This window comes from Anolis carolinensis, unplaced genomic scaffold, assembly GCF_035594765.1.
Source record: "Anolis carolinensis isolate JA03-04 unplaced genomic scaffold, rAnoCar3.1.pri scaffold_7, whole genome shotgun sequence".
NCBI classification, from domain to species: domain Eukaryota; kingdom Metazoa; phylum Chordata; class Lepidosauria; order Squamata; family Dactyloidae; genus Anolis; species Anolis carolinensis.
The window spans coordinates 3,636,218-3,663,246 of record NW_026943818.1 but is presented as its reverse complement, the minus strand read 5'-3'; the positions used below and the strand labels follow the sequence as shown (position 1 = coordinate 3,663,246).

Below are 27,029 nucleotides of genomic sequence, written 5' to 3'. Positions count from 1 at the left end.
TCAGGGTAAACTCCTGACCATTAATAGTCCAGCTTGCTGTTGACCTATGCAGCCAAAAAACAGTTGCATCTGTCAAGTAGGAATAGGAGGCTAATTTAGTTAATTTACGACGCCATAAAATCTCCAGCAGTGTGCAGAAGATGAGGAAGTACTCCATCAGGACTCAGTGTCACAGTGGATGATCAAGCAGCAGCTCCCCCTGTGGCTGGAATCGAGCATACCCTCACGAAGCCAGAAGCTGGAATGTTAAATTGCCTCTGTGTCTGTCTATATGTGGTTGTCTATATATGTTGTTTGTCTAATGGGACTGAATGTTTTCCATGTATATGTACATTGTGATCCACCCTGAGTCCCCTTCAGGGTGAGAAGTGCGGAATATAAATACTGTCAATAATAAATGGTTTGTGTTTGGGTATTTCTGCGTTTGGGGGTCCCTATGTAGACTTGTCCACAGCTGCATGGTATATGGTAGACTCCTGCAGAGGTGAGAGGATCACTCTTGTTCTTTGCTGAATGTAGCAAACACAGAGAAGCCACTGAAATCCACAAGCATGTGGACAATTTCAACAGTAAGGAAGAAACTATGAAAAAGAACAAAATCTGTCTATCAGTATTAAAAAAAAACTCTAAAATCAGGACAGTAAATAAAAAAAACTAAATAAATAAATAAATAAGAAAATAAATAAAGTAAATAAATAAAGAACTCAGAAAACACGGAAATTCCAGACAGGAAACAATCAGGGCCAGCTAACACCTCCCAACAAAGACTCCTCCAGGCAGGAAGCAGGAACATAGCCATACAGCCCGGAGAACTCACAGCAACCCACTGTTAACATTCATTGTCATAGCAAGACTTGAACTCAAGCTGGAGTTTCTTAGGAAGATGTCAAATTCCAGACAGGAAACCATCAAGGCCAGTTGACACCTTCCAACAAAGGATTCACCCAGGCAGGGAACAGCCAGGCTTTGAAGCTACAAGGCTATTCAATGCTAATCTAGGTGACCAATTGCACCATTCACATTTGCCTCAAACAGACAAAGAATTCTTTCACCCAACCTGGACTTTACACAGATATATAAACCCCACTTGCCTAGTTTCCAACAGATCTCACAACTTCCTAGGATGCCTGCCATACATGTGGGTGAAACATCAGGAGAGAATGCTTCTGGAGCATGGCCATACAGCCCAAAACACTCACAGCAACCCAGTGATTCCAGCCATGAAAGCCGTCGACAACACATACTGAAGTTGTTATGTATTGTAAGCCAATTTGAGTGCCAGTTTAGAGGGAACGGTATGGTATATATAAAGTTAATCAATTGTTAGAAGTAACAGCAGTTCTAGAGAACTCAGAATCTTGTGTGGTATTTTATGACCATAAGATGGTTTTTAAAATAATGATGAATTATGTTTGGGAAACTTTATTAGGAGGGAATTCCCTCTGATCTCCTGAGGAATTCACAGCAACAGTGGGACATCCACATCTCCTGCAGCATCACCTAGATCCTAAACGGGTCCAGATTTTGATCCATTTGGAGAATCTGATCTTGCCAACCCATGCCGCCTCCAGCAAGGCTGGTGACATTTCTCAGCCACATGGACTTAATTCCGCGGAGGCTTTGGCGCATGAGTAAAAGGCAATGTTGAACACACGCGGTTTGGGGCATGTGTTTAAAATTAATCCTTAGGATTAAATTGTTTTGCTTAAAAAAAAACGAAGACTCCTTGGAAAAAGAAATGCCTCTGTGGAGAATGGTACAGAACCGGCTTCCTAAATGCCAGGGGAGGGAGAGATACTCTGTGGGTGTGGAGAGGAAAGACTCTTCTAAATGGGAACCATTCTTGTTGCAGAAGGAATATTTATCATCAAAGATCTTGCATAAATCAACATGGGGTCTTGTGGGGGCTGCAATCGGTAAACAGAGAGTCCTATACACATACATAGACACATCAGTCACTATAGTTGTTCCCAATTGAAACCAGACTATCCATTTGTTGGGCTTCCAAAGCCAAACTGACTAATGAAGCATCAGCAGAATCGACAAGCGTCTGGCAATCAGGCGGCCTCCATGTCTTTCCATTCTGATTTGAAATCTGTTCTTGGATGTGGGATCAGAAACAAGCTGGATGGAGAAGGGCAGACATTGAAATGATGGCTTAGGGCTGATTTCCGCTCCTCAGCAGCAGAACAAAACCAAGGGCTTGTTCGCAAGAGATCATGAAGAGGGAAGGCGGGGAGAACAGAGCAGCTGGGGTGTTCACAGCGCATGTGGCTGACGCCGTAGGGACATCTCAGCCGATGTGACAGCAGTGCCCAGATGCGTCTCAAACGCCATCCTGCGTTTAGAGACAGGCCTCATGAGAGTGGAGGTGAGAGCATGGATAGCCACTCTCAATTACTGGCTGCATCTATCTCACTCGCCATGTGGCCTTGCCCCGCTGAGATGAGCTTCAGTCTACATGGAACAAGGTAATAGCAACAAAAATCGCAACTCTAGGCTTCTCTCAAAAACATCTACTAAGCATGGGGTGGGACCAAGCTAAGGTCCACATCAGACAACGGATCCTGGACACAGAGCGACAATCTGATTTAGCTTGCTCTCCAGTCTTTAACATTAGTGCAGACAACAGATATACCATCGCTCTCATGGCTTATTTAACAAACCTGGAGGTGCCTAATCATCGTAAAGCCTTCACTCTTGCAAGATGTCACGCCCTCCCATCGGCAGTACTGAAGACCCCTGCTCCGGAGAGACTATGCCCTTGTGAGTCTGGCCATATCGAAACTATCGAGCACGTGCTCCTCCAGTGTATGTTTTATAGAGATATTAGAATCAATTTCATCACTCCTTGGCTTTTAAAACATCCAGGCCGCACTGAAAGATACTACACCTCTCTGCTGCTCTCAGACTCCTGTTCTGCAATAACCTATAGTGTCGCCAGGTTCTGTGCGGCAGCAATTTCCATCAGACGGACAATGACTGACCCCACAGGGCCTGTAGCCACACCAATCTGTTATAACTGAAAGACTGCATATGCTCCCTCTATCCCCCTCCAAAGCCACTTAGTGGATCGATATTTACTATTAGCTGACCCTGCTAATAGTCTGCTTTTAATTTGTTTTTATTATAGCATGTTTTTAACTTTTTCTTTTATCTGACTTTTATGGGAACTGCGATTCCCCTTTTCGGGCACCTGTGCCCATTTCTATATATTCTGGTCATAGACCGTAATAAATTGCTGATTCTGAAGTGACAGCAGTGTTAGATCAGGGCCAGCATGGCCCCCAAGCAATGTCATACTACCCAACACTTGAGAGATGAACACGGAGACAAACATCAATGCCAGAGTGCGGTATTAATCCTCCGTCACCTCACATTTCAGCTGCGTTTAAAATATTTACGTAAAATATCTCCTTCTCTCTTTGTGCTCAGCTTACTTCAAATTGCTGCAAACTGAGGTTAAACTGCAAAGGTAGTCAATTAATTCAGGGCAGAGCCTTCCCTTTCCCAGGAGGTTCAGATAAATGCAAAGCGTTGCAGCCTCTCCTCGCTTATGTGCTCTTCCTCGTCATTTGTTCTGTCTTGACCACTTGGCCACACAGATGCTGATGATCTCCTGTGAAATGTTGTCAGGAGTGAGAATGGGGCCTTGAATAGCTGTTCAAACACTTGAATGGTGAGATCTGTAGGAAGGCGTTCTTTGGACTTGATTTTCATAAGCACAATGGTCGGCAGTCACCCTAATTCAACTTGCCGAGCCTCGAGGAACACTCCAGTCCTGGCCACCCAGGCTACAAAAGAGCCGGATTCGTTCTAAGATTCAGCTTTTTGCTGTGTTCAAATGAAAACTCCCACTGGCCTTTCTAAAGTCTTTAACTGCCTTATTTCCACCTCATTAAAATAGTATTTTTGAAGGGCGGCTTTCCAAAATTAAGTGGCTCTGACAGCTCCCCGGTGAAGGTTTTGCCACCGGCGCCATTCTTTTCTGGTTGCCTGGTTTGGTGAGGGACACGGACTTCTTGGTTGCATCCCCCCCCCCCCCACCCCCAAATTCGTAGCTCTCTCACAAAAGAGATGAATTTCAAGTGGGAGAAATTAAAACCTTCCTTAATCCCACAGGTTTCCCCGTTGTTGCCTGGAAAGCTAATGGGACACATTCTCCACGTAAAATTTTGAACATTTGGGGAGTGTTGACTTACCCGACGACCTTTCGGGCCTCTGACTCCTGGGGAGCCACGGGTTCCAGTTGGGCCCTAGAAAGCAACGCAAAAAGACTTCTGAATAAGGTCTCACAGAAATACATTGTGCCCTTTCTGTCTTAGAGAAAATGATCTTTTTCAGTATCGGTTTGACACTCTCCCTCTTGCTAAATGATAAAGTTGAAATCCACAGGATAGGGCTCATATCACCAACCTGAAATGTAGACTGCATAGAATGCAACATGCTATGCTAATTTTATATACACATATATATAATTTATAATAATTTATAAATATATAATATATTGTATATACATATAATATTGATAATAATATTATAATGTAATACAATAGTATACTAATAATACAATATAATAATATTAATTATATATTATATATTAAATGTAATATTACTAGTAATATTACCATATAATAATATAGTTCAATATAGTAATTTAATGCTTATAGTGTGATATGCTAATAATATATTGTATGTACATTTGATTTGTAAGCCGCTCTGAGTCCCCTCTGGGGTGAGAAGAGTGGGATATAAATGTAGTAAATAAATAAATAGATTCAAATACCACATCATTTCCCAATAAATAAATTTTTATACTATATACTGTATACCATGCAGCTGTGGCAAGAAGCAGCCAGGCTTTAAAGCTGCAAGGCTGTTCTCACTGCATAGGCAACATTCACACTTGCCTCAAACAGGCAAGAGTTCTTCCTCCCACCCTGAGATCTATATAAACCCCACTTGTTAAGTTTCCAACAGACCTCGCAATCTCTGTGGATGCCTGCCATAGATGTGGGCGAAATGTCAGGAGGGAATGCTTCTGGAAGATGGCCATACAGCCCAGAAAACTCACAGCAACCCAATATTTATACTGATATAACTGTCACAGAAGACCACAGCTGCAAGGGAAAAAAAGACCACTACTTACTGGTGGTCCTGGGGCTCCCGGTTCACCTATTCCCCCCGGTATTCCTGGATGACCCTATGGAAAAAAGAAGATGGATGAAAATCCTTTTGCAAAGCATGGCATTTTTTCTTACCTATCTGGAAGAACGATTCTATCATGCTGGCCAATGCAGGCACCCTTAAAATTGAGCCAAGGACCAGCAGTGAGAGGAAAGCTCACTGTTTCCAATGAACATCCCCAACCTTTGTTTGCAGAAGAGAATTACTTTGTTTCCAAATACTTTGCATTTGCTGCTATTTATTGGGTCTAATAAAATGATTCCTACTTTGTGTCACCTTGGCTGAACAACTGGAAATTGAAAGTCTTTCTGATCAACTGGAAATCACTGACATCCCTTCAAGTTGTGACATCCAAAGCAACCTTGTCATGGGGTTTTCATGGCAAGATATATTCAGAGGAAGAATGCCATTGCCTTCCCCTGAGGCTGAGAGTGTGTGGCCTGCCCAATGTCACCCACCCTGGTCTCCAGAGGCCTTGTCCAACTCTCAAACCACTACACCATCCTGGCTCTCTTCCCAAAGATCAACTAGTAGACAAACAAGCAAACAAAAGCCTTTGGGCCACTCTCTAATTGCACAGGCCTCGAAATGATTAATGACTCGAAAGTCCCCAGCAGTGTCATCAAAGGCTCCCTTCGGTAAATCAAGCTGGGAACCGTATCCTTCTTTTTCTCAGGCTTGTAAAAACACAGTCGATTTCAGGAGGAGGTGGATATGGAGGAGGAAGGTGCTGGGTGGTCGGCACACTTAATCCCATGCTCGGGCACATGAGTGCTAAGATACTATAACTCGGCTGAGGTCAAGCACCCTCCTTGAACCCAAAGCGTGGGGGCAGGACAAAGCAAGCCGGGCTCAAGTCACTGCGGGGAATGCAAAGCAAATGGCAGCGAGAAGAAGGGGGAGAGAGGCTGCAGGGGAGCAGAGCTATTGTTTTCCCAGGGAGAGAAGGAGAGCCAGAGAATGCAGACTTACTCCTTACCATCGACCCCTTGGCGCCTGGTGGTCCTGGAGGTCCTGCCATGCCCCGGTCCCCCTGAAGGAGATAATGCAACAAAGAAGCCCGAGTGAGTAGGTTCTGTTAACAAAACACAGCAAGGAACGCAGCAGGGCTATGTCTCACTGTCCCCAGGACTCCCAGATCTCTTGGCCTGGCTCTAGGATTGCATTGGACTGGACCGTTTTCTCCAGTGCTTAGGATGAGCGGAAGTAATCCCAGAGTGAGTGTGATGCCTTGCAAAAATGTGTGTGTGTGTGTGTGTGTGTGTGTGTGTGTGTGTGTGTGTATATATATATATATATATATATATATATATATATATATATATATGTGTGTAATATAATAAATCACTACTGGCCAAAAGGTCATGAGTTCAAAGCCTGGTTCAGATTGAGTGCCCGACCATTAAATGGCACCAGCTCATTGTTTACCTAAGCAACCCGAAAAACAGTTGCATCTGTCAAGTAGGAAATTTAGGAGAGGCTAATTTAACTAATTTACATCACTATAAAAATTTCCAGCAGCCTGCATGCTGGAAGATGAGGAAGTATTCCCTCAAGGACTCGGCGTCACAGTGGATGATGAAGCAACAGCTCCTCCTGTGGCCGGAATCGAGCACACTCACGAAGCCAGAAGCTGGAATATGTTAAATAGCCTCTGTGTCTCTGTCTATGCTAATGGCACTGAATGTTTGCCTGGTATATGTACATTGTGATCCGCCCTGAGTCCCCTTTGGGGTGAAAAAGAAGGGCGGAATATAAATACTGTAAATACACACACACATACACACACACACTCATTACAGGGAGAGCCCTATAACCATGGAACAGTATCTGCAGATTCTTATTATTTACTCTTCTGCACATTATATTCAAAACCAAGATCCAAATCTTGGTGATCTATTCTGCCTAGCCTATGTCACAATAACGCGTCATAGTTTTTTTCCCTGTCTCCTGTATGTTGAGGCCTGCTGCTGCGTCCCTTTCAAAGGCAACCCCTTTCCATTTCTCTTTGTCCTTAATTCCTTTCTCTTTCTCACTCAGACCCTAACTTTGTGATACCAATTTGATAGTAACTCACAAGGTTTCCCTTTTCACCTTGGCAGCGATGAAATATCAGCCTAATGTTGCAGATAATTGCTAATAAACTCCTTAAAAATAATATCCTCACCCTCCTGTTGACTTTCCAAAAGTATGGAGCATAAGTGCATGGCACCGATTGACACATACTGTATTATAAGTGGAAGACGTTGATTGATCGACACATATGGCTTCTAAATTCTAAGAGGAAGCAGCAACTGATGATGACCAAAGCAAAAGAGGCTGGTTTTGTCCTGAGAGCCTCCGCCTATCAAGCCTGCAGGTCCAATTTCTATTCTAGGCTACTCTCCAAGCCTCTTCCATTGGGTGCTTTCCGAACCCCCTGCTGACCTCCTGCAGAGCAGTGCCTCTGATCCAATGAGCTGAGCCTTCTTACCTTCTCCCCAACGATTCCAGGTTCTCCTACTGGACCAATGAAGCCCATTAGACCCTGAAGAGAAAGAGGAACCGAGAGGGGAAACAACAGCAGAATTGATTTTCTGGTTTATTTACTCCAGAGCAGCAAACAAGAAAGGATTTCTCCTCGCTTGGCGAATGAACCCAGCGCCCTTTGCAAACTGTCCAGAACTTCTTGCTGGCTACCGGCAAGGACACAATTGCTCCCAGGCGGTGGGCTTTTGCGCGCCAGCCAGCTGGTCCTGCCTCCGAAACCACAGTTGGGCCTTTGAAGCTCAGGCGCCGGCCGGGGAGAGCCGCAAGACACACACAGCGAGAAGGAACCAATTACGGGCCGTGCCTGCGCTTTGCGGATTCCCTGGGCGGAACGTTCCTTTTTCTGCATCTCGGCTGAAGGTTGCTATGAAAAGCTCTCAATGTGAAGGCATTCCTCTGACTCCCATCAGCTGTTTCTTCTCCCCCCCTTCCGCCCCAAATATTAGTTGCAAGATTGCGTTTCTTCTTTCCATGTGTTTGGGTATTTGTATTTCCTAACCTATGCCTTTTTCCTAAAATGTGCATTTTGGGAATTGAGAAAAACGTGTTTCTCCAGAGTGTTCATCTGGGCAACAGTGGCACAATGGCTTAAACCTGAGCTGCTAAACTGCTGACCTGAAGGTTGGCAGTTTGAATCCATGGAACGGGGTGAGCTCACACTATTAGCCCTAGCTCCTGCCAACGTAAAAGGTAAAGGTTTCCCATGATTTTAAATCCAGTCGTGACCGACTCTGGGGGTTGGTGCTCATCTCCATTTCTAAGCCGAAGAGCCGGCGTTGTCCATAGACATCTCCAAGGTCATGTGGTTGGCATGACTGCATGGAGTGCAGTTACCTTCCCGCCGGAGCGGTACCTATTGATGTACTCACATTTGCATGTTTTCGAACTGCTAGGTTGGCAGGGGCTGGGGCTAACAGCAGGTGCTCATTCTACTCCCGGGATTTGAACCTGGGACCTTCTGCTCTGCAAGTTCAGCAGCTCAGCTGCGCCACCAGTTCGAAAACATGCAAATGTGAGTAGATCAACAGGTACCGCTTTGGCAGGAAAAGGCAAAAAGACATTCCAAGCAGTCATGCCGGTCACATGACCAGAAGGTGTCTATGGACAATGCAGGCTCCTCGGCTTGGAAACAGAAAAGAGCACCTCCCCCAGAGCCAGAGATGAGCACCACCTCCAGAGTCAGAAATGAAAGGAGAAGGCTTTGTCTGTGTATTTGTATCTCATTGTATGTCATTGTAACAAGGCATTAAGTGTTTGTCTTTGTCTGTTTATATGCTGTACTCTGATCTGAGTCCCCTCAGGGAGGAGGGTGGAATATAAATAAATTATTATTGACACAACGACATAGTATGACACAACAAACAAGATAAATATGCTGGATTTCGTATCACAAAATAACAAGTCGAACACTTCCCAAGCGTTTAGGACTGTGTGATGTATTTTCAGATTATTATCATTATTATTTATTTTATTTATTACAATATTTATATCCCTCCCTTCTCACCCAATAGGGGATTATTATTATCATCATTATTGTTGTTGTTATTCTAGCTAATTGGCTGAATCCATATACTGAGTCAGACCCACCTAGCTCCTAGATGCATGTACTATCAGGACCATATTCCTTTTTCCTTTTATTTATTGACTTTCTGGATTATTCTGTTCTCAAAGCTCCTCCACTGGATGGTTCAAACAAGCACAATGGTGGCAAACACTATTGCAACACATGACTGAGGGCAGGGAAAGAAGGAGGGGAGAAAGGCATATTAACTTGTCAAATGGCACAACATTCCTTTTCTAATGACCTAATTGGGAAGGAAATGGAAATTTTCCACAGTGATCTTTCTAGACAGACACAACGTAGAAAATAATACTGCTGGCTTTCATACTCGGGGACCAGTGGCGATGGGCAAAGGCCAGCTGTGTTTGCTTAAGGACTCGCGTTCCTTGCTCAAAGCAAATTTCTGGAACAGTCACAAGTGGTGTTTCATATTCCATGGTTCCCTGAGTTCAGCATCAAGCTGGGGCTTTAAGATAAGGATGTGCAAGCCCAATACCATCCACCACCTGCCCCAGTTCACAGATGGAAACGGAAACATATGTGGCCATACAATGTTGGAATAGGGTCAAGGGGGCCATGGTGGAACAATGGGTTAAGACCTTTGGCAGTTCAAATCCGCAGGATGGGATGAGCTCCCGCTATTAGCCCTAGCTTCTGCCAACCTAGCAGTTCAAAAACATGCAAGTGTGATTAGATCAATAGGTACTGCTTTGGTGGGAAAAGGCAAAAAAAAAAAAAAGCTCCAAGCAGTCTTGCCAGCCACAGAACCAGGAGGTGTCTACGGACAATACAGGCTCCCCGGCTTGGAAACAGAGAAAAGCACCTCTCCCATAGCCAGAGGTGCTGTTAAAACCTTTGCCTTTATCTGCGCATTTGTATCTCATTGTATGTCATTGTAACAAGGCATTGAATGTTTGCCTGTGTCAGTTTATATGCTGTAATCCGCTTGAAAGTGCTCCTCCTAATTTCTCTAACCACGATTATGGTGAAGGGTTTGGAGAGTCCGTTTACACACAGCTCCAGACCATCAGTAGGATTGATTCAAATGGAACAAGCCCATAAAACCTGGGTTCTACCACTGGGAAAAGCCTGCCAGGACAAGCCACGGGGCCTTTAGCCAGTGGCCATGGAGACCACAGAGAGTCTGGCCAAAGCCATGGCGGGCTCTTCATGCGGTCAAGCTGCAACTGAGAGGAACATGTCAAGCGCGGTGAGGCGGCTGAAGGGGAAAAGGAAAGGGCCTGAGGCTGTTAGGAATTGTGGGAGTTGAAGTCCAAGACACCTGGGGAGGGCCCAAGTTTGCTCATGCCTGATATAAAAGGAACACTTACCAGCTCACCAAGTTTTCCCGGTCGGCCTGAATTCCCTGGTTCACCCTAAATTAAGAGAAAGAGAAATAACAGAATAGTCTTACAGATTGCCATTTTTTTGCACCTTAAAAAAATAACAACTTTCTTCTGGGATAAGTTGCTGTTAATCCCTTTTTAGAGACAGGAAGCAAAGGTTGTAAAATAATGATTAGCTCAAGACTCTATGGAAAGATTTGCCATGAAGCTACTAAAGAAATAGCAGAGCACGTGATGAACCAGCCTGGACACAGGATATTATTGGAGGACACAGAAATGCTGGACCACTCCAACAACGACCATGTCAGACTACATGGAGAAGCCACTGAAGTCCACAAGCATGTGGACAATGTCAACAGTATGGAGGAAACCATGAACATGAACAAAATCTGGCTATCAGTATTTTAAAAACTCTAAAATCAGGACAGTAAATAAATAACAACACTCAGAAGGCAGGGGAATTCCAAATAGGAAATGGCAGACGGTTGGACTAGATGGTTCTTGTAGCCCCTTCAAACTCTAAGCCTCCATGATTCTATGATCAACAGCAATAGCTCACCAGACAAAACGATCTCCAATCTGTTCATGAAGAATTAACCACAGTGCAATTCCCGAACAGAGTGTGGATAGCAGAACAATTGCTAATTGGAGCAACTAAATCATCTTCAGCTGCCCGTGGGCTCTTCCCACGGTTGTTTTATTAAGGCCTCGGCTTTTCCAGACAGTGTTGACTGAAGCCACTTCACTCTTTGAGCCAGATGGGTTCCCTCCATCCTGACTGAACGAATGCTGCAAAGAACCCATGCCTTCGCAAAGCTGTGGTGGAGATGTGCCAAAGGAGCACAGCTCACCCCATGCGCTGCCATGGGGAAAGACATGCTCTCTTCTCCAAACTGCATGGGATGGGCCAATCTGACAAGCTCAATTCCTGCTTTTTCTTATCATTTCATCCCAGTTCCATTTGTTGATCTTGTGTGCCTTCAAATCATTCTCAACCTCGAGAAATGCTACAGCAATGCTAACACTGCAGTTTCATGGCAAAATTGGTTCAGAAGAGGGTTTGTCACTGCATTCCTCTGCGGTTGAGAAAGACTGATTTGCCCAAAGTCAACCAGTAGGTCTTCTGGCAATCAAACATAGAGAGTCATAGAAACTCAAACACCACTCAAACACTCGCAACTTATAATGTGCACTTTGCTAATCTACTATTACAGCCTCACTGTTTTTAATTCTATGTTTTAAATAAGTGTTTTTAATTTTCTGGTTAATGTGTAAATACTACTACTGCTGCATATTATTGTTTACTGATGTATTGTACATTGCTATTGTTTTGTTTCTGATATTTCTGTGAGCCGCCCCGAGTCCCCTTTGGAGGAGATGGAGGCAGGATACAAATAAATGTATTATTATTATTATTATTATTATTATTATTATTATTATTATTATTATTAAACAGACAAGCATCTCGAGCTCTGAGGATGACCTGGGAAGGAATCCCACTGGAGTTACCTGGGAGTTACTCTGACCTACAAGAAGCACTGCTTGAATATCAAGTAAAAAGTGGGTGCTAGAAATAATATCATACGAAAGCTGACAGGCACAATCTGAGGATCACAACCAGACACAGTGAAGACATCTGCCCTTGAGCTTGGCTACTCTGCTGCTGAATACGCATGGTTCCCACATGTGGACAATCAACTGAAAAGAGGAAACCATGAAAATAAACAAAATATGAGTATCAAAAATTTCATTCACGTGTTTTTCGGTACCTGATGTTATTGTATGTTCGTTTTGTATTTGTAAGCCACCCCGAGTCCCCTTGGGGAGATGGAGGCGGGGTACAATAATAATAATAATAATAATAATTATTATTATTATTATTATTATTATTATTATTATTATTATTATCCATATTTTAAAAAAACTCTAAAATCAGGACAGTAAATAAAGAACAACACTCAGAAAATGAGGAATTAAAGTCAAGAATCAATCAGCGCCAGCTAACATCTCCCAACAAAGGATTCCCCCAGGCAGTAAACAGCCAGACCTTGAAACTGAATTTTCAATGCTAATCAAGGTGGCCAATTGAAACATTCATACCCGTCTCAAACAAACAAGAGTTTTTTTCTCCCACACTGGAGATACATAAACCCCACTGGCATCATTTCCATCAGACCTTACAACCTTTGAGGATGCCTGCCATAGACGAAGGTGAAATGTCAGAAGAGAATGTTTCTCGAATATAGCCATACAGACCGGAAAACTCACAGCAACTCAATCCAATTTAAACTTACAGGAGCCTTAAAAAGATGAGAAACTGAAGCAAACCACAAGCAAGAGGCACAGAAGCTTCAACCATGGAAAAGTCACAAATTTGGATAACATCCTATACAGGATACCTGGCATGGAGATGAGTAAGGAAAAATCAGATGTCTGTAATGCAATTATACAGACAGGCTGACATTTGTCAGATAAACGAGTGACATTTTCATTCTAGGGAAAGAGGGGAAGACATAAGGAAAGAAGTCATGCCTTGCAATACTTCTGCGGACAATTAAGAGAAAGAAAGACATGGGTGGCCAACCACTGACATTTTCGGACTGAAACACAGAGCGATATTCATGGAAGGAAGGAAGGAGTGGAAAGTGTTCCAAAGAAGACTGTGCTCTTGAAACACTGTGGTTTCCAAAAATACGCGCCATCATTCTCTATGCTGCAGAAACCACAGTGAGCTGGAATTTCCAGAGCCAAAAGCAAAAAAAGCAAAAATAGTTACAGAAAAAAGGGGGAACCTCTCTGTGTTAGGAATGCAGCAACGGGATTCCCTCCTGCTTTCGCCCCTTTTAAGGTTGCAACAAACAAACAATCTTCTTCTTTTTGTTTACCTTTGAGCCATCAGGGCCTGGTTTTCCTGGAAATCCTTTTCTGCCAAGTGGTCCCTGAAACACAGGCAGAGGGGTGCACCCAAGTTCAGAAAGACTTGTCATAGGTGTACAAGCAGATAAACCAAAGAAGAGAACAAAGAAATCAGTCAAAATAAAGTTTTTTCTGCCAGGAGTGGAAGGTTTACAGCTGTCTTAGTGTGAAATAGGGGCCGTGGTGGCACAACGGGTTAAACAATTGAACTGTTGAATCTGCTGATCTAAGGGTCAGGGTGAGCTCCCGCTGTCAGCTCTAGCTCCTGCCAATCTAGCAATTTGAAAATGTGAAATGTGAGTAGATAAATAGGTACTGCTTTGGTGGGAAGTTAATTAAGGCGCCCATGCAGCCATGATAACATGACCAGGAGGTGTCTACGGACACAGGCTCCTTGGCTTGGAGATGGAACAACAGCACCTCCGCATTGAATGGGTTGCTGTGAGTATTCTGGACTGTATGGCCATGTTCCAGATGTTTCGCCCACATCAGGAGAGAATGCTTCTGGAACATGGCCATACAGCCCGGAAAACTCACAGCAACCCAGTGATTCCAGCCATGAAAGCCTTGGACAACATATTAAAACAAAAACAACTCCCATCCCTTTTCTTACCTCTGCCCCCGGAATGCCATGTGGTCCCACTGGCCCTTCATCACCCTATCAGGGCACATAAAAGGAGCAAGTATGTATTTACAAAACATTCAAGAAATAAACACAACAAGGGAAAAATCTTTATAGCATTGCTGGCACCCAATTGGAAATACTTAGGTAAAATTACAGCATGGGCTTTAATGAATCCACTGATAGACATAAGCTCCAGGAGAAGAAACCAATAGTGCAGAGGGGTAGGGCATTATATTTTTGCTTTTTTAAAGTCACTCCAAAATGTGCACAAATAAGAAAATAGTTGCAACAACAATAACAAGAATAGCAACACACAATGGCAGCAGCAGCAATAAATGCTACATACAGATCAAGTATCCTCTCAGCAGAGGAATTTCTTTTTTTCAGACAAAGAAGGAATGTGTCTTTTAAGACTCTGCCTGTCCCTTGGAGATTTTGCAAAGCTTTTTATTTTTTGGAACAGCTCCCTCTATTTGGGAAAGCTCAACCATTCTGATGCTTTTGAGACAAGTCGAAGCAACAGTGTTGTGCACCTTTCAGGCGTTTCCAACTCACGGCAACCCTATGTTGTGTATTTGTTTATTACTTGCATTATTTTTAAATTGTTGTACGGTTCTGTTTTTATTATGTGTACTAGCTGTGCCCGGCCATGCGTTGCTGTGGCGTTGTCTGGTGGTGTTGGTGAGAAATTGTTGAGGTAGTGGTGGTATTGAATGTCTGTTGTATGGTTGTCTTTATGTTTAGTATGCACACTGAAGTGGATTATATGGCAGTGTGGAGTCAAGATAATCCAGTTCAAAGCAGATAATATAAGATTCTAAATGGGTTATATAGCTGTGTGGAAGGGCCTTGAGTCTACACTGCCATATAATCCAGTTAAAATCTGATAATCTGTGGAAGAGGTCTAAGTGAGGCCTAACTGCCTGTCCTCTGGACTGAGTAGGTTGCTAGGAGACCAAGTGGGCGGAACTTAGCCTTCAAACTGGCAGCAATTGGATAAAAACTATTATTCCTCTCCCTGTAATTGGGACTTTATTTTTCTTTTGTTTTTGTTGTATCAACCTAGAGCCGTGAATGATGGGTTGTGTTGTCAAATTTTGAGGTTGGGGGGCCTGTAGTTTTGTTGTTTTGTCCGCTGCCCTGATGCCATCCCTCTTTTATATATATAGATTGTATTGTTTTTATCGTGTTGGAAACCGCCCTGAGCCCCCTGAGGAGATAGGGTGGTATATAAATAAAGTATTATTATTATTATTATTATTATTATTATTATTATTATTATTATTATTACTATTATTACGATGATGATGGTGACTCCTGCCATCATTTTCTCCTCCCAAGCTGTTTTAATCAGCTTGCAGCAACTGAGGTAGACTAAGGACAAAAAGGGAGAGTAGGAGGAACAGAGAAACCAGGACATAATAAAAGTGGGACTAAAGAGGATTAATTGGGATTATCCTTGCCCAACTGGGACAGTTGGAGGGTATGCAATGGCACCGAAAACATCCTGATCTAGGCTGAGTGAAGACAAGCAATAGTTCTGCACTTGTCACTGTTTAGTTTGGAGGAAAAAAAGACTAAAGAACAACATTTCTGAGGAAGTTGCTTGGCTCTCTTTTGCAAAAGGTCTTTAAGGAGAAGTGGGCAGCCTTCTGCCGTGGTGCTTTTGCATCTGGATGTCGACAATGGTCCAAGAATTGCCACATCTGGCTGGTCCACTTGCAACCCTCCAGATGTTGTTGGTCCCAGTGGCCCTTGCGACTAAGACTGAGAGCTGATGGGAGCTTAAGTACAGCAACATCTGGAGAGCGACAGGACCTCCCACCTCAATAATTCTGTCGAATTAAAGGGACTTGCTTGAATCAAGACTTTATGGAAAGAGTGTAGAATCCTAGACTCAGCACCTACCTCTTGGCCAGGTCGTCCTGGGGGGCCAGGTGCCCCTCGAGCCCCTGGTTTTCCCTGCAAGAGATGGGACAGAGAAAGACTCAGTAAAGAAAACAGGACAATTATTGAGGTCCCATTGAAAGATAGAGTGGAAGTTGCTTGCCAACGCGTGCTGCCATGGGAAGGCATCCAAAGTCAATTTTGTTGTAGAACCAATCGTGGGGAGGCGGGGGGGGGGGGGGGGGCTGTTGGAGAGGAAAAGAAAATCGACGCCAGCTCTTGGAGCCATCTCAATACAAACAAGTCCTCAAAACCAGAGCTCTGGCTAGAACGATCCACCGGGATCTCCAGCATTTCACTCTTGGCAACCCAGCACAAAGTCTGGTTTTTCAGTGTCACTCACCTTAATGCCTTCGGGGCCGTTTTGTCCTGGTGGGCCAATGTCTCCTGGAAAGCCCTAAAGAGTGCCAAGCAGAAAAGATGTGAAGTGACCACGTTCCCAAGTCAAAGTCTCATCTGCCAGGTCTTTGTTGCTGGCCTGCATCACAACATCTGAAGGTGGTTTGGAGAAAGCTTTTTTTTCACAATGAAACGACCAGGTTTTAATTTGCATCAAGGCTCCTCTTTGAGCCAATTTTAATTCCATATGAAGCAAGTGCCACTTTCAACCCAAACCGAACCTCAAGCCTAAACTCAATCAAGACTATACTGGAACCAAATTTAACAAACAGCAGCATTTTCTCTGCTAACATAAGATCTCAATTCCAAACTCAGCCAGTACTGGGTTGCTGTGAGCTTTCCGGGCTGTCTGGCCATGTTCCAGAAGCATTCTCTCCTGATGTTTCACCCACATCTATGGCAGGCATCCCCAGAAGTTGTGAGATCTGTTGGAAACTAGGGAAGAGGAGTTTATATATCTGTGGAATGATGTCCAGGGTGGGAGAAAGAACTCCTGTCTGTTTGAGGCAAGTGTGAATGTTGCAATTGATCACCTTGATTAGCACTGAATAGCCTTACCGCTTCAAAGCTTGGCTGCCTCCTGCCTGGGGGAATCCTTTGTTGGGAAGTGATTAACTGGCCCCGTTGTTGGGGAATCTGGGCTCGGGCTGTGGTGCAGGCTGGAGAGCAGCTGCAATCAATCACTGCAATGAATTACTCTGACCAGGAGGTCATGAGTTCGAGGCCTGCTCGGAGCCTATGTTTGTTTGTCTTTGTTCTATGTTAAAAGGCATTGAATGTTTGCCTATATGTGTAATGTGATCCGCCCTGAGTCCCCTTCGGGGTGAGAAGGGCGGAATATAAATGCTGTAAATAACTAAATAAATAAATAAATCATGCCATTCATTCGGCAAGGGAGGAATTTATGCCCATTGTGATACACATAATACAGAGGGGCTTAATGGGAATTGAAGGAGGTAGTCGCGCCAAGGTAATCGCGCCGAGGCAGCCCAAGGTACAACTATGCATGAAGGATGACTTGAGCATACTGCCTATCACTCTCCCTTTCCATCTAAGCCTGAAATCTCTTACATCAGCAAATACTTCCCTGCCATTCACAGTTCATAAGAAAGGCCCCTGTTCAAAACTTCTTCAATTTTGAGTCAGCAGCATTAGTGGCATTCTCTTGAAGAAATAAATCAAGACCTTGCCGAGCTTGACAAAAGGGAAATGGGACTTGGCGGGACAGAAAGGAAAGGTGATGACACGCTCATTAGCTGGAGGCGGCCTGACGTGGAACGCCGACGCTTTTCCGCCCACCATCCATTCAAAAACAAAGAAAGCCACAGTCCGGTCCAATGCTAACAAAGAAGCCCGATTACTAGGCGATACAACTCAACAGAGAGTTGTTCCAGACCTAGCAAAATGCCAGAACACTGACAAGAAAGGGGAAAGATGATGTCAGCCAACCCTGCAAGCCATTCCCCAAGAATACATCTTTCTTTCCTTTACTAGGATAACGTAAGATGAGCATGAGTAGATTGGACCAAAGTTTCATCCAATCCAGGGGCTCTCAATTGTCAGACCTCTAGTTCTTTGGGACTTCAGATTTTCAAGGCAGCATGGCCAATGGTGAGTGATTCTGGGAGGTGAAGTCCACACCGTTTGTACCGTGTCCTGATTTGATACAGCCTCGATTACTGAAGGTGGCATTCCTTTATCTTTAGAAGGCCATCAATGATTTTTCCAAGCATTTTTTTTACTCTGGGGGTAAAGCAGAAAGTCCTGCTTTGGGCAGAAGAGGGCTTAAAAGCAAACCAAGCCGTCTCTCATCCAGAACGTACCTCAGGGCCAGGTGGTCCTGGAATTCCAACTGCACCTTTGTCGCCGGCACTTCCCTGCAGAAAATCAAATAATAAGAAGCATGAGACAGCCCTGCGTGCCCTGCATCACGTAAGAAAACAGTGGAGACCTCCCTGGACTGAAACCAATTTTGCAGAAATATAAAAGAGATTCCTGAATCAAGACATCAAATACACCAGGGACAGCAGCTTTCCACCTGCTTTGCCACATGAGCAGATACGTTATATCAAACGCAACCTGCCATCTGAAGGCTTAGGCAGAACGTAACCAAACGATGATGCATGGGCTATCAACAACAACAACAACAACAACAATTTATTGATTAGCCAGTTGGCCTTATCAAGCACAGACAATACAAACATGAAATACAACATACATCTAGTACACTTAAAATAAAATAAAAATATACAGGTATTTGCCAGCTTGGTGCCAATGTAGCTTAGCCATAGATCTATGCATCAGCTATCCTCATCTCTTGGGCTATCAAGACATGATGGGTGTATCAGTCTCTCTCCAGTTATATGCAACCCTCAAAATCCACAGGGCAGAATTGGTATCGCATTAGAACTTCTGAAAGTTGGTCTATTAGACTGAAAAAGTTTGTCTTTGACACCAACATCATCTCTATTTCTTATCCCTTGCTTGTACTTGCCATCACCATCATTTCAAGTTTACAAGAACCCTGTGAGGGAGGTGGCTCTGAAAGTTAACCCTGACCATTGGTAGAAAGAGGAAGGATGTTACTTACAGGCGGACCTGGTTTTCCCCGGGCACCTGGCATCCCAGGCAAACCTTGGCTACCCTGAAAGACAAGGCAGACGTGGTAAGAGGAGAGCCTGAGATGGGAAATTTGATTGGACAGCTGCTTAAACTTTTTCTACTTGAGATCCCTTTTGGCCCGAGAATTGTTTACGTGACCTCGGTTATATAAGTATATAAAATCAAACATTTACTTATAATGAATTAGCATTTGTAAGGCTTGCTAAACAGGCCAACTTTTTGTTTTATGAAGGACAACCGAAGCATCTTCTGCAGCTTCCACTGTAAATGCTGCACAACAGATTTGTGTAAATGTCTAAAACAGCCACTAGGTGGCCTTCAGAAACCTTGCACTATGTGATTTTAATATGTTGTAATCTGCTTTGGGTCCCGTGAGGGAGAAAATCGGGATATACATAAAGATTTATTATTATTATTATTTTATTATGACACAGCAAACAAGATAGATATGCTGGATTTCATATCACAAAATCACAAGTCGAACACTTCACAAGTGTCTAGGACTGTGTGATGTATTTTCGGATGATGCAGGCAGATCCCAATAGGGTGGCCTTTTGCCAAAATGCCAAATTTATTTAATGCTTAGACCATAGGTCTTTCGCATGCAAGACAAACAAACAAATACACAAAAGCCAGACCATCAAATACAATATAAAACATGCCATTAAAACCCTATATAAATCATTAAAACATTAAAACATTTAACTAATAGTGGTTTTTTATATCCAATGTGTTCCCTGCTTGGGTTTTAATAATGCTGTACTTACTTGGTTTTATCTTGTTTTTAATTATGTTGGTGCTAATCCATGAAATATGTAGTATTTGAAGGGCATATCCTGACATTGATATTTGCAGCATTTTAATGTTTTAATGATTTATATAGGGTGGCCTTTTGCAGTTGGCAGATCGTAATTTTGTCAATGTCTATTGTTTCCAAATGCCGGCTGAGATCTTTTGGCATAGCACCCAGTGTGCCCATCACCACCGGGACCATTATTATTATTATTATTATTATTATTATTAATATTATTATTATTATTGACACAGCAAGCGAGAGAGATATGCTGGATTTTGTATCACAAAATCACAAGTCGAACACTTCCCAAGCATTTAGGACTGTATTATTATTATTATTATTATTATTATTATTATTATTATTATTATTATTCAATTTGATTCTGATTGATAAATTCCATTAAGGAAGCCAAGGTTCTGGATATGCAAGACCATGGGCGATAAGGTGACATGGAGGTCTCCCATTCATATTGTCAACACAAATCAGAGCCAACTTGACTGGTAGTAAACAACAAAGAGGAACCAAAACAGCATTTACCTTGTCTCCTTGGAATCCAGCATCTCCTGGAATCCCCGGCATGCCCTGCTCACCCTGAATACACATCAGCAAAGTAAGTTACAACAGGCATCAGATAATGGGCAAAACCTATGCCCTAGTCGATGGACATGATTCAATTTGACAGCACAGGGGAAATGTCATTTTTAAAGCCGTTTTCAAGACAGAACTGGTAGCAAAAGATCCACAATCTTAAGCATTTTGTACAATTAAAAAACTGACTTTCAAATAACCAAGTATCCAAGCTAGTTGGAGAATAAAACAGGCAAAGATCAATAATCCTACTTTAAGCATATGAGTGACTGGGAGTTGAAGACAAGTCTTGCTCCTTTTCCCCCATAAAGTGCCTGGAGGAGAATTTCCTAGCCAGTGAGCTAATTCTAACATTTTAAATGGAAAAGGGGATATAGATTTGTTCAAGGCTCTGCAAATGGAATATATTGGGCATGTCTGAAGCAGAGGTTAGAAAAGTTAGACTGCAGACGACAATCCCTGGAATCCCTGGGATGGAATTTGGGGAGTTGCACCACAAAGATGTAGTTTTCCTATTTGTGGCCTGTACATCCACATTTGAATTGCAGTTTGACATTCGTTTGCTTGACACCAACCACAGTAAAAATTGGCCAAAGCTTCTCGGGTTCCAGTGGCATAAAAAACTGCTGTTAATCAAGAACAGAAGAAGAAGAGGCTTTGCTGTCCTCTTGGGGAGCACAACCGGAGAGAAAATGGGTAACAAGCAAGCGGAGGAAGAAAAGAAGACATTTGGAAAGAGTTAGGCAATGCTCTCAAAATGATTTACCCCCAAAAATGTAAACAGCTGAAGGAATATCCATATTAGTGGTTCTATATTGTGTTTATTAGCATTCCTTGATCACCTCAGTTCTGGGGTGAAGGAAGCATTATATTTTTGATGACCTCATAAAACTAGCCACTATTGATACCTGTCAATAATGTCACCCTGGTCAACTGAATAAGGCCGACCAGAAGTATTTGATAATGGGATTTCACAAGGTGTCCAACGGATACACCGGTGTGCAAACGGAAGGACAAAGCTCATACAATGTGGAGGAAAGAGCTTGTCCAGATCCTTCATACTGATCACCAGCTATGACGTGGCTCTTTGGAGGGCAAACACAGCAAAAGTATGAGTTCTGAAAAGCCTTGTGTGGTTTGGTCATTGCAAGGGGTGGAAGGGAAAACCAGTCTCGACAACGACTCACAAAAGACAGACAGAGGTCTAAGATGGACTTAGGTTTGCACATGTCATTTCCAAGATGCCAAGCGCTGCATGTTATTTGAGAAATAAAATGCATGAGATCAGATCACCAAAGTTGCTGAAAGTGGTTTCAACATGCCTGATTTATACAAGGGTTATCCAGAAAGTAGATTACGTTTTGGAATTAAAAATGAACAAAGCATAGGAGAAAACCTTTACCATATGCAGTTGAAAGCCACACCCAAATACCACTTCTCAACATAGTCGCCATTCAAATCTAGGCACTTCTCATAGCAAGGAATGAGCTTGGCAACTCCTCGCCCACAAAACTCTGCCGCTTGCGTCCTTAACGCAGCGTTTTGGCAACGATGCGCAGCTGCAGACAGGGGTGACCAGCTGGTTGAGGACGCAAGCGGCAGAGTTTTGTGGGGAAGGAGTTGCCAAGCTCATTCCTCGCTATGAGAAGTGCCTAGATTTGAATGGCGACTATGTTGAGAAGTGGTATTTGAGTGTGGCTTTCAACTGCATATGGTAAATGTTTTCTCCTATGCTTTGTTCATTTTTAATTCCAAAAAGTAATCTACTTTCTGGATAACCCTCATATGCTGCCACTGACAGCACTTTGCATTTTATTCATGCATTGAATATCTAAGCTACTGCCTTTAGAGCAGCTCACATGCACGTGGGCATGGAACGGGCCTTATGTTAGGAATTACTTCAGGGCCTCCAAACACACTGATCAGGCTCAATCTAACAGGAGTCCCCCCTGAACATGGCAAGTTGAAATCCAGAGGGAAGATTCCCTGCCTGCAGATCTCAGCACAGAGACACCGACAGCGAAGGAGGCGAGAGACATCGGCCTGTGCCAAGCAGGATGTGGGATGCCCTGAAAACCCAGAATTCCTTCTCCCTCTTTCTCTCTCAGTCTTAGACCTTTGCAAGTCAGCAGGAAAGCAGCAGATGGAATATGTTAGGTCCTGCTCTCATCTGATTTGAATTAATAATTCGGAAAGCGTTGCTGCCTCCCGGCAAGCAGAGGAACAGGAAAGTCGGATCACCATGGCATTCCTCCCACTGAACCAGCATTGCAAGCACCTCTGGGGGTGAAAAGGATGGCACTGCCCCAGCCACTGCAATCCAATTCCATGCCAAAAAAGCCAAATGTGTTGGCAGCTGAATCTTTTTTGCCATGCTAGTGGTTTGAAAGAATCATTCTGCATGCCTGGAGGAAGTAGGCTATCTTAGGGGTTTGAAGGTACATTGTGTGGGAGATGTACATCATTCTTTTTCTCTCTATCTTTCCAAATGCATCCTTGCTGTTCCCCAGCATCCACCACTTAAGGCAATGGCAGGACTTTCCATGATCAGTTTTGAATGCTTTCCTGCATTTGGAAAACTTGTTATAATCTGGCGTTGGCAAAGTTGGTATTCCTCAGGTTGGAAATCCAGGACAAAGAGGATTCTGGCAGTGGCAAGGCAGTGAATCCACTTCTAGTTTCAGTCTGAACCTGAAAGGAGCTATACAAGGCGCTGAATTGTATGTCTCACATAACTGCAGTTCAATTCAGCACCATTTTCTGGAACAGGATGGATTATTATTTCACCAACATTTTTAGAGGGATACTAGCTGTGCCCGGCCACGCGTTGCTGTGGCAAAATAAATATAGATGAAAGAGGGTTCTCACCCCGTTCTATGCCAAACCAACTATTTGGGGCCATGGTAGCACAGTGGGCTAAATGTCTAGCTGTGGAAAATCTGCTGACTGGAAGGTTGGCAATTCGAAGCCGCGAACAATGGAAGCAATGACAAGGGGCAGCAATGTGAAGATAATGGGAATCGCATGCAAAGAAGTAACAACAGTGCAATAAGGGAATATTCAGATCACCTTATCACCTTTCAGTCCGTGTTCTCCAGGATTTCCCATCAGTCCCTAGTTTGGGGGGGGGGGGAAGAAGGGGGGAGAAACCAGCATTATGTTATTTCCAATTATTATAACCACTAGGTACACAGCCTGAAGGAGGGTGGGGCTAGGAACTTTCTAGCACAAGCATGGGCAAATATTTGTCACCCATCTCAGCCAAAAATGCCTCCTCTTTCAATGGCTCTGTCCCCACTTCCTCAACTATAGGAGATAGGAGACAATGCCAAGGATTTTAACTGATAATGCCAGTTTATATTGCACAAGATTTCCCTAGCCTAAAATGATACATTTTAATATATTGGGTTTATGGTTCCCGCCCCCTTGATCTGGTCATGTAAGTGTGATTTATTGTTATAATTGTATTATTTTACCTTGTTTAATAATGTGTGTTATGTCATTATGTAATGTTGTGTTGCTTTTATGACTGTAAACCGCCCTGAGTCCCATCCGGGAGATAGGGCGGTATATAAATAAAGTATTATTATTATTATTATTATTATTATTATTATTATTATTATTATTATTATTATAATATCCTTGGCATTGCCTCCTATGAGGATATTGAACTTTCTAAATGCAAAACATATATTCCCCATAACAAATCAGCAGCCTCTACCAATCAGAAGCCTTCTCACCTTCAATCCTTTTGGTCCTGGAAAGCCCATTGGTCCAATGGCACCCATGTCACCCTGGTTGGATAGAGAGAGAAGATAAAGAAGAGGAAGAAGTCAAGATCAATCCAAATGGAATGAACCTTAGTGACCCATCAAACTATACATTGCATGTGGTGCGACCACTGCGATTCAAGTGGAACCATCATGTAGTGTGAAAGGCACCAAACAAAGGAAAATGGGAGAAAAGCAAAACTGAGATATTTATCCTTTCTTTGGCTGCCTATAGGATTGAGCTTTCAAATAGATTTTGGCAGCATCTGCAACCTCCCAGGCCCCATAAAATGGGAGGAGGGGGGTCTTGAAATTTCAGAAAATAAAATGCAATGGGGCAAAATGCCAAACAAATAGAGTGGCCCATCCCTAATCTCCCTATCAGTTTGTGACCTGCCCAAAAAAGGTCCCAGAGCCCAACAGATTGATGTTGATAGTGATGGTTTTGATCCTGCTGACTCCAGAAGGGAGTGGGCTATCTCCAGGCTGGCCTTGAGTGCTCAACTGTCTTGGATAAACAAGCACGAGGCTGGCTGGTTTTGCTAAAGGTATATTTCTCTAATGGGTGGCTTAGGAGGCCAGCACCAAGCTACGGCTTTGTAGGAGGAACAGATCTCTTTTTCACGACGTGGGAGAAAGGGCTCGCTTCATGAAACTGGCCCGGATAAGCCAGCCCACACAAACCTAGCGAGCTCATTGATCTAGTTCTGGCCATTGATGGACGAATGCCCGGTGCCAGCGTGGAAAGAGACAGCGAGGAGCTGTGGTCCTTAAGGTACCCAGATTCAAAAGGAGGAAATGGGCACGAGCAGCCATGGAGTTTGCAAGTCAGGGAGTCATGAGCACCTGAAACTACCTTGTAGTGCAATGGTTCTCAACCTGTGGGTCCCCGGGGTTTTGGCCTACAACTCCCAGAAATCCCAGCCAGTTTACCAGGAGTTGAAGGTCAAAACATCTGGAGACCCACAGGATGAGAACCACTGTTATAGTGAGTCAAACCCATAGTTCCACAGAGTCCATTCATTATTGGGTTGCTGTGAGTTTTCCGGGCTGTATGCCATGTTCCAGAAGAATTCTCTCCTGACGTTTTGCCCACAGGAAATAATGCTTCTGGAACATGGCCATACAGCCCAGAAAACTCACAGCAACCCAGCCATGAAAGCCTTCGACAACCCATTCAGCATTGTTATTCAGGCAGCCAAATATGTTCACCTGTCCCTGTGGACAGGCACATAAAAGGCCTTTTACTCAGATATAGTTGCAACTCACTCCCAATCTATAAAAAAAACCTTCCTCCTGGGAAAAGTACTGTATATAATCGAGTATAAGCCTAGTTTTTCAGCCCTTTTTTTAAGACTGGAAAAGCCTCCTCAGCTTATACTCGACTGAGGGTCCTGGTTGGCTTATATTTGGGTCAGCCTATACTCGAGAATATATGGTACATTTATTATTTTTCTCTATTATTGTTGCTACTATTACATTTATTTTACTCTATTTTTTATTATTATTAATATATTTATTATTTCACTCATTATTATCATCATCATCATCATCATCATTTAATTACTTATTAATCGCCCTCCATCCACGATGCTCTAGGTGATTTACAAGATAAAATTGTAAAGGATAAAAATATATACATACAAATATTGATAAAATTAACATAGATTAAAAGCTCTAGTAAAGAGCCAGGTCTTGAGTGCTAGGGTAAAAGGCCCTAACTCACGCATGGCTCTCATATAGGGCGGCAAGGCATTCCATAAGGCAGGGGCAGAAATAGAAAAAGCTCTGCGCCTGGTCCTTTCCAAGTGCACTTCTCTAGTATTATTATTGCATTTATTATTTTACTCTATTATTACATGTATTATTTTCCTGTATTTATTATTATTACATGTATTATTATATTACATGTATTATTTTACTCTATTATTATTAAAGGGATACATAAGCATATTTACATTGAAGAAGATGAGAATTATTTGAGCTTGATGTATATATTCAAAAACATTTAACCTACTGATGCCTCAATTAATGTAATTTTAATGGTATCTATTTTTATTTCTGAACTTTACCACCCTTGGCTTATACTGCAGTCAATGTTTTCCCAGTTTTTTGTGGTAAAATTAGGTGCCTCGGCTTATATTCGGGTCGGCTGATCCTATACGGTAATTCTTTACGATTGTTTTGGCCTCTCTGGAAATACGGCGACTTTCACACTCCTGCATCCATTCTTCGCATCCATTCTCCATTCCAAACAAAATAAAGGCATGCAATTCCTGCATGGCTCTAACTGCAAGTCCCAGAAAGAGTTGAGAAAAAACTCCAAGAGAACATACACACTGCCCTCCAAGATGTAAAGAAGAAGCAGAAAAAGCCCTCCTGCCTGCACCATACTTACAATGAGTCCATGAACTCCAGGAGGGCCTAGGACGCCCACGTCTCCCTAAAAGAAAGAGAAAGTTCAGCACGGTTATGGCCCTTTCTTTGTTGACAAACGGAGAGTCAAAAGTGCCTCAGTGTGGCAGAGCTGAAGGGAAGGCGAAGGAGGGAGGGAGGGGGGGAGAGAGTGCCCCCTCCTTTGCCCAGGCAATCTCTACTTCCATCTTTTGCAGGCATGTTAATGAAAGGCGGGCAGGGGTTCCTTCAGACACAGGGCCTGCTTGTTCTCCTCTTGCAGTTTAAGTCCAGGCGAGACCCGTTTCCTCTCCCAGGAATGGACGGATAGGAGAGGATTTCACTGTGC

The 27,029-nt window shown here is 43.3% G+C and overlaps 1 protein-coding gene across 2 annotated transcripts in view; it reads right to left on the bottom strand.

Moving 5' to 3' along the window:
- Window positions 1–27,029, bottom strand: part of col27a1 (collagen type XXVII alpha 1 chain) — a 127,538-nt gene that overhangs the window by 46,003 nt on the left and 54,506 nt on the right. For both annotated transcript variants that reach the window (XM_016996978.2, XM_062960436.1), the window contains 15 exons: window positions 26,685–26,729; window positions 24,257–24,310; window positions 23,586–23,630; window positions 20,466–20,519; window positions 19,101–19,154; window positions 18,334–18,387; window positions 16,455–16,508; window positions 16,073–16,126; window positions 14,153–14,197; window positions 13,509–13,562; window positions 10,609–10,653; window positions 7,661–7,714; window positions 6,167–6,220; window positions 5,150–5,203; window positions 4,203–4,256 (listed from right to left, as the gene is read on the bottom strand). In XM_016996978.2, the coding sequence (XP_016852467.2) occupies window positions 4,203–4,256; window positions 5,150–5,203; window positions 6,167–6,220; window positions 7,661–7,714; window positions 10,609–10,653; window positions 13,509–13,562; window positions 14,153–14,197; window positions 16,073–16,126; window positions 16,455–16,508; window positions 18,334–18,387; window positions 19,101–19,154; window positions 20,466–20,519; window positions 23,586–23,630; window positions 24,257–24,310; window positions 26,685–26,729 (774 nt within the window). The remainder of the gene's footprint in view (window positions 1–4,202; window positions 4,257–5,149; window positions 5,204–6,166; window positions 6,221–7,660; window positions 7,715–10,608; window positions 10,654–13,508; window positions 13,563–14,152; window positions 14,198–16,072; window positions 16,127–16,454; window positions 16,509–18,333; window positions 18,388–19,100; window positions 19,155–20,465; window positions 20,520–23,585; window positions 23,631–24,256; window positions 24,311–26,684; window positions 26,730–27,029) is intronic.